General features: G+C 40.7%; 1 protein-coding gene across 1 annotated transcript in view; it reads right to left on the minus strand.

Moving 5' to 3' along the window:
- Positions 1-5,756, minus strand: part of LOC102210739 (ARF GTPase-activating protein GIT2-like) — a 17,296-nt gene extending 11,540 nt beyond the window's left edge. The window contains exons 1-6 of the mRNA XM_013911394.1: positions 5,528-5,756; positions 4,796-4,929; positions 4,508-4,620; positions 3,236-3,341; positions 1,642-1,728; positions 1,417-1,547 (exon numbers count right to left, since the gene is read on the minus strand). Coding sequence (XP_013766848.1) covers positions 1,417-1,547; positions 1,642-1,728; positions 3,236-3,341; positions 4,508-4,620; positions 4,796-4,929; positions 5,528-5,579 — 623 coding nt within the window. The 5' untranslated portion in view covers positions 5,580-5,756. The remainder of the gene's footprint in view (positions 1-1,416; positions 1,548-1,641; positions 1,729-3,235; positions 3,342-4,507; positions 4,621-4,795; positions 4,930-5,527) is intronic.
- Between the last annotated feature and the right edge of the window lie 2,288 nt (positions 5,757-8,044).

The raw sequence follows: 8,044 nt of genomic DNA on the forward strand, positions 1-8,044 counted from the left end.
AGTAATCATTGATCAGGGAATAACAACAACATGTTGTAATCTGTTAAACTAATGTAAAAATGCCTCACACCACACTATTATGTTGGAGTTAGTGTGAGTATTTCTGAGTGAAGATGAGTCTTAAATGACCTTTAGATTCAAAATTTTGGACTAAATGAACTTAAAAGTGAGATTTTCTCAATATGTGCCGACTGCATTCCATTTTAATGCACCCTGACACTTTTAATCTTGCTGAGGACCATTTGTAAACAGAAGTCTAAAACCTTCCAGTATCTTTTGCATTGCAAATGACTAAAGTCCCCTTTAAGTCCCAACTTAAATGACCCTGTCTTTTATGGAAGCCTCTTTCTGCCACTTTTTTTTTTGCCATCTGAAAGTCAAAATTACAGGTTATTATTTGATAGCTTCAAGTTAATAAATAATAAATCCTAAATATTTTTTTCCCCAGTGGTGGAAACAAGCTTCCATAGTCTTATCTGTTGTCTTCGCTTTCAGTTTACACATCAATAATCATATTTAAAAATCAAATGTAGATTTTGGTTAGATTCCAGTTTGATCTGGCTGAGGAAATGATAACAGAGTGAATGAGACTGAAGACAAATATCAAGGTCCACACGGACAAGTTTTTTTTTTACTTGAGCTAAATTGAAACTTACTATAAACTAACCAAGCTGAGTCATCAGCTCACTGCACAACTGAATTCCTCCTTTCTCTTCTGCCTTGCTCGTTTCATTGAATTAGTCAAACTCGGACATAAAGCCACTTTTTGTCTAGCATTGTAAAAGGCATGTTAAATATTTTAGCCATTTCAGCGGGTGACAATATTTCCTCCTCCCCTCCATTTCCAGCTTAGCTGTTTTTGTCCTTTTCTGCTGTGTATTGCTGGCTACTTCCTGTCACTTGCTGTTTTTAGTATCCGGCTAACATTTCCACAAGATACAACATGTAAAGCAAGAGCACAGCTATTTTTTTTTCCCCTGTGTATTTTTACATCTGCATCTTGTGCATCATTTCCTGTATCACAGCCACTAATGAGCTGGACTGCATCTCTTAAGGTGATGCTTGCAGCTGCACTACCATCACACATAGGAATCCCAACTTTACAGCGTCAAATACTGTTTCGCAGCTTTCTGCGTTTTCTATACAAGACATATGCCTGAAGTCATTTTCCCAACATACAGAAAATGAACAAGGCTCCTGAATTCGCTTGACTACAACATATGATCCACTTAAATGCGTGAAAGCAGAATGCCACTTAAAAGTGAAACTTCTAAATGTATCTTGCGGTATTAACATCATCAAGTGTCAATATAACATTGACTGCTCTCACCTAAAAAAAACAAACAAAACAAAACCCCAAACCTTTTATCAGAACATTTGAAGGTGTTAAAATAAAAAATACAGGCTATACATTACCTTGCATAATCAATGGGGGTCTTCCCACTCGAGTCCAGCGCCCCAGGATCAGCTCCATAAACTGCCAATAGCTCCGCTTGTAATATTTGACCTGCTTTTGCTGCTATGTGTAGTGGGGTGTTTCCCTTCTCCTAAAATTTGAAGGGGGAAAAAAAACAGTGGTTAATCATTAGTATTATCACGCCCACTTCCAAATCAACTTTCTGCTTATTCCCCCAAACTTACTGGATGAAAGAAGTTAGCCTGAGCTCCTAAAGATAAGAGTCTAAGGCAGGTCTCCAGGTTCCCAGTACGGACACTGGAATGAAGTTGCTGAAAGACATTTAACAAGAACCTTGTTTAAAATCCGTTACAGCTGATTATGAAGACACTGTGTCGGCTTTAGGCCTTCTTATAACTTTGGTGACAGGTTATTTCTTTTTAATGCAGTACTCTGTTGAGATATACATATACACATAACGACCAGCCGCATTGCCATACAAGGTGCCTCCACGACAGCACAACAGTCGCTGCACACTATAAAAAATTTCAGGAACAGCAGCAACCCAAGACATTTAACGAACGCCATTCTACAAAGAAAGTTCAACACAGCCAGACTTTTTTTGGCTGAGCGTCTGAAAAACCATTCAAACCCCAGTTGAAGATAACGGCTATCACAGTGGTGGTTACCAGCGACCTCTTTTAAGCAGAGTGTCTGCTTCAGGCTCTGTTCACGGTCACATAAAAAGTGGCTTTTAAAGGTCATATAAAAGGGTAATTAAAAGTCTATAAAGGACATAAAAACTGCAAAAGTAAAATGCAACACTATTGCAAATTAATGCAGGAAAAAAAGTATTAATCTAGCAATTTAGTACAGAGTGATAATATAAACATTTTAATTCAATTTAATGTTTTGTTTTTTTATTGCCGAGTACGCTCTCTGTGCTTTAATCTGGATACATTTTAACAAGAAATCTTACCATCCCACAGCCTAGTAAAGGCGACATGGACAAGTGAAATTTATTTTATCAACTGAACAGGTGTTCTTGGTGTGTGTTCTGTGTTCTAGTTGCTGAATTCCCGCAGATTACAATCAAGTAGAACAACATTAAAACATTTTCTGCATCAACAAATCAATACATGCACATTCCCAGGACAATGTGACGCACAGTCAGAGTTTGCACTTCATTCAGTAAGTTATGGCTTAACAAGCTGCACATATAAAAAGTATGCCACCAGCACAGAATCTACATAAGACTTAAAACATACTGTAAATAAAAGAATCACTGAAAATGTGTCACTTCCAGATGATTTTAAATTAAGACTCAGAACATACCTTGTTCCCGACCAGGTTAGGTGTTCAGCATAAATTACCATGGTTAATAATCCAGGTAAAAAACATGGACACAGAAAACTCTGATTTTAATCACATAGTCCCCTAAGCCATTAATGTTGCTTTATAGTCCACTCATTTGCCTTCTGCCTGCCATTCCCCAGAACCTAATCCAATCAATCATCCACAGGATGCACTAGAATAGGTTTGACCTACACAGACCCCACCCGACAATCCCTCACAATCCACAGGAGGACAACTTCCTCCACAGGATACCCCCATGTCCATGCCCTGTTTGGTGACATTGGGGAGGGGCTACGTAATATTAGTAGCCCAGGTTAAGTTTGAGGAAACTCATCACTGGATATTGCAGGAACTGGTCAGATATCAACATTAAAATCAAACACTTGCTGTATTACAATAAAGTCTCAAAGATCCTCTTTTTTTTGAACGTCTAATAGTGTTACAAGAGGAACGTTTAAATGAAACAACAGAGTAAATTGTCACCTTGCTGAGGTCTTTTGCAGTCACACTGTCATCCTCCCGACAAGGCATCCGATGTACATACGCCAGCATCTGATATTTTGCCTTGATGAACTCTGTCTTATTAGGACTGGAAACAACAATAGACTCTCACAATCTCAAAATGTGGACATTAATTACAAGTTTTCAACTGAGCACATCACTGTTTATCTTTGTTTATGATTAAGACAAACACTGACGAGAAGCGAACACTTAAACTGGACATTAAACAATGGACTGCAGATTTGTATGTGCAGCATTGCATTAATGGCAGAGAAACGTATCGGTCATGTAAACCACTATACCGCCACAACGCTAGATTTGTCTGGCTTTCACGTAAGCCAAGAATCTTAGGGGTGCAATTTAGGTCACATCCAAACTCTGTCGTTGCTCGTTTTAATACAAAATATTTACGCAAATAGAAAAGAATAGTTATAGTAAAAATACCCTAAATTTATTAATCCCAAAAACAACGTCCAGCAATCAGAATAAATCCATATGGTGTGAATGAAGTTGAACAGAATTTAAAGCAGTTGAATTGTCTGTAATTAACCACTAAGCAACATTGGTCCCAGCAGAATTCCCCCACAGTTCCAGTGGTTTTAAAACACCTGGAACTAAACATTTCAAACTACACCTTAAGGAACTAAATTTAGCCTGTTTCCAGTTTAAACTGCTGAGCACCCAAGATCCTTAAAATGTTTCTCAGGGAAAGTGCTTGTGGTGGAAACCTTATAAGATAGCGTCCATCTCAGAAATTGCATTTGGGAAGAAGTTATGAAAGTGCTTGCTCCAAGTGTGCGGGTCAGACACAGCACTGCTGTGATTACATGTGGCTGACTGTTTATCTTTACTCCCCAAGCTACACAGCAGACTGACATGGTGTTTATAACAGGCTTTACTACATCAAATCTCTTTGCTTCGCAGATTTTGTTTTTGTTGTACTCCTCACAAAAAGCATTACCTTTAAAGGAGGTACTCTTCTAAAATTCAGTTTCTTGCATGATCATGTAGCTGATCAGCTAGACCGCACTGCAGATATATTTATTTTCAAACGTGCTTGTCAGCTGATCAAGCAAGTTCTCCAAGTAAGTTAAGACTGACTATCTGTGAGTGACGTTCATGGTAGAGCGGGCTGATTAGGCATGTTTACTGACCTTAGCAAAGAAAATCAATTTTGTCAATACAATTTAATATCAAAGTGCAATCAAGTGTACCAAAAACCAGCAATGACATATTTTTAAAAATAAAACTTACTGCACTCTGTCCTGTGGGTTGGCTTTGCGTTTCCCACTCACTGAAGAGGAAGGATCCAGAAGACTGTGCTCCCATATGGAATTAGCTCCATTGCCATACAGTGTTTGAACCATCTGAAACAAGAAAGCACATTAACATTTTTAGAACAGGCAGAAAATACCTTTACTTTGGGGATTCCTAGTCATACATGGTCCTCTTATATATTTACATATTGCATTATGGAGAACAGACTGTACTCATTTGCATCTTTGCGTTTGATTTATGGAGATCGTGTCCCCGCTTCCCCACCTGCAGCTGTGAGTGTGGCCACGGAGAATGAGTCAGATGTCGGACTTGAGAGCTGTGTCTCCCAAGACCTCGATGGATGCTGCAGCACTCATCGCAGATCAGCACACCCCTGTTAACAGAGGCCCAGCGAGGTTCTACGATACAGATACAGTGCTTTTTATCCCATGAGTCTAATATTTGATGAACAACGTAACAGACAGCCTTAACCCAGAGCAGTAACTCCCTCTAACCAGACGAAGATATTCGCTGACTTGCAGTAAGACATGACTGCTTTAGGTAAGGTGTATCCCACCCTCAAATCTTTGACATAATCAAGAAACGTTTTCACAAGCATTAACACCCACTGTGCGGCATTACTGATTATCAGCAAGTTAGCGCTGTCTTCTGAGCAGTCTTATTTAAGAAATTAAATAATACTGCCTTTAACGCACCACTAACCTTACTGCAACCCGACAACCAACACAGTCAAGCAACTAGTTCAGAATAAGACAGGTTAATGTGATTACACAGGCACGCCTTCAAAAAAAGGGGGAAGAAAAGAGGAAGAAAAAAAACACCTAACGTTTCCACAAGAAAAAATACAACCGCTACAATTAGTAATTCAGCTAATTGCTAATTGTTAGTACAGTCGCAGTAACTAGCCAGGCTAACAAGACGCTCCGATAACTTATAGTGGGAGCTAGCTGGTTAGCTGGATAGCTAACGTTACAGCTAGCTTGTCTGGCATCGTACCCGGAGCACTGCAATCAGCGCAGACCTCTCTGCTTCGCACTCGCTTTGACATCCCTCAGACGAAATCCTTCGAGTCCAGGAGAAACAAATATCTGGAAGTTACGTTGCAACACAGCTACACAGAGATATGACAGGATAGTTCGCCCGGCTGATTGTATTTTACACTTTTAGCGACTGTAGCCGTCAGCCCTCCCCTCCTACTGTTGAACAAAGCCGTGACCCATTCCAACACTCACACAGCCTCCTCCGCGCCTCATAGGCTGCTTCCTTCCTTGTTTCCTTCAGTGGCTTCTAAAGGCCCTACAGAGTGCAGAAAGCACCACCACCAGGAGACTAACGCGATAAAGGAAAATTGTCACACTGGACACAATAAAAGCCACCCTGGCCTGCCACTGAAATTAACAAAAGTGGAAATTCACTGTTCGGTATGAATAAAATAAATACAATGTACAGTGCAGATTTGTTTAATTGATTAATTGTATTTATTTATTTACTTGCATTCTTGTCACGCATACATCTTTCAGATCATCAAGATACAAAATCCACTTTTGGTGGTGGTGGTTTTATTTAAGAGGAAAAAATATCCAAATATAGGTGGCCTTTTTTTCTTCTTTTTTTTTTTAAAGAAACCAATCAGGCACCCAGGTCTGATTACTGCCAGACCTGCTGAATCAAGAACTCAATTAATTAGAAACTGTCTGGCAAAGTAGGCTAAAAGATCTCAAAAGTAACAAATTGAGATGCTTTGGCATAACACCAAACAGGCCATTTATCCTAGAAAAATCTTCAGTGTAGCTCCATTAAAGCAATTCTGCAAAGAAGAGTGAGACACAATTCCTCCTCAGTGATGTGAAAGTCTAATTACCTTTGCACATGTTTGACTGCTAGTTATTAGGTTTGGTGGCAACTGCTTTTACACATAGGGTCGGGTCGTTTTGAAAACCCCTTTCCCTTAATAAATGAAATAAGCATTTGAAAATTGGATTTTATACTGTATTTATTGAGAGAACTTTATGTCACTTTTAATTGTTTGTTTACTTCTGGCATCTCCTTTTAGATTAAACTTTTTTTTTACTCCAGTACATAGATCTGGCAGCCTCAAAGCCACTACATTTTGCATATCATCAAAAAAGATTATAGAATAAAATGCATTCATTCTCTAAAACTTCAAACTAAAACATCTGTTGCAGAGGATTACATTAGAGCACAGTAAACAGAAGAGAAATGGCTTTCCTCTGCTCAGAGCCCACAGCCCACTTTATTTCAAATAGCCACAATAGGCACATCTCAACATCATTTTGAGGAAGTATAGGGCTTGGCTGAATGCTAAAGAAATCACTACTGAGAGTTCTTCACCTCTTCACCTCACTGTGCAATACTGTTTGTGCAATACTTTTGTTAATAGTCAATGGTGCAATAGACCTCAATACTTGAAATGTGCAATTCACTTGTATTTTTATTTTATTCCTATTTATCCCCTTCGTATATTTTATTTATATATGTCTCTGTATTTATATGTGTGTGTGTGTGTGTGTGTATATATATATATAATATTCTGTAACTGTAACTTCTGTCGGTGCTGTGCTTTTGGAAACCGAATTTCCCAGAGGAACCCACCCGAGGGATTAATAAAGTTTTATCTTATCTTATCTCTTATCTTATCTTCTTCAACCTGACACAAGGAATGGACATCAGACCAGCTAGAATCTGTGCTTTGTCCTGATGAGTCCAAATGTGACATTGTATGTATACTGTGCTGTTCTGTTCTTGTGCTGCCTAAGATGTTTCCAAATCAGAAGCAGTACATGGCTGCTTGGTTTGTGTTTTTTTTTTGTTTTGTTTTTTTTGCCTGTCCCATTTGGTTCTTTAGCCGTCAGAATTGCGCACAATGTGCTTTGAAGTAGCAGCCAAGAAAGGTGTAATTTACGATCTACGAACAGTGAACACCCGTGTGCACACCTGCGTGGATCAGCGCACTTGTATTCAAATGGTTTCCCCATGTAATGGTCTGCAAGAGGATGTAGAGAGCCATAGCCCTGTCCCCCAGGGCATGAAGCAGGCATGGAGGAGATCCAGGCCCCAGACATCCAGAGGCTCCAGAGTGCGAGAGCCCAAGGAGGACCACCGGAGGGGCATCCGTGCCACCTTCATGGGAAGGCCTGAGGATCCCCAGACGAGGGGTCACCCAGTAGCCACCGAGCAGAAGCTAGAGGGGGCTGCACCGGCGTGCCTGCCGGCTCTGCCGGCAGCCAGCTGTGCCAAAGTGAGCCGAGCCGCAGGCCCAGAGGCCGGGGGGCCCTTGGGCCCCGGAAGAGGCCTGACCGAGCGACAGGCGCCAGGCCCCGCCAAGTAGCCACCGGGAGTGAGCTGGTACATACCTGAGCGCCCAGCCCCGGACACCAAGAACCACCAATGCACCGACCCCTGAGGGCATCAGTCACCGGCAGGGAGTGTGGTGAGGGGAGATAGGCCTCCACACTTTGGAGGGCCTGGGAGTTCCCAGAGAGGTGGAGTCTA

The sequence above is a fragment of the Pundamilia nyererei genome, unplaced genomic scaffold (genome assembly GCF_000239375.1).
Source record: "Pundamilia nyererei isolate P.nyererei 1_Seehausen unplaced genomic scaffold, PunNye1.0 scaffold00063, whole genome shotgun sequence".
Classification (NCBI taxonomy): domain Eukaryota; kingdom Metazoa; phylum Chordata; class Actinopteri; order Cichliformes; family Cichlidae; genus Pundamilia; species Pundamilia nyererei.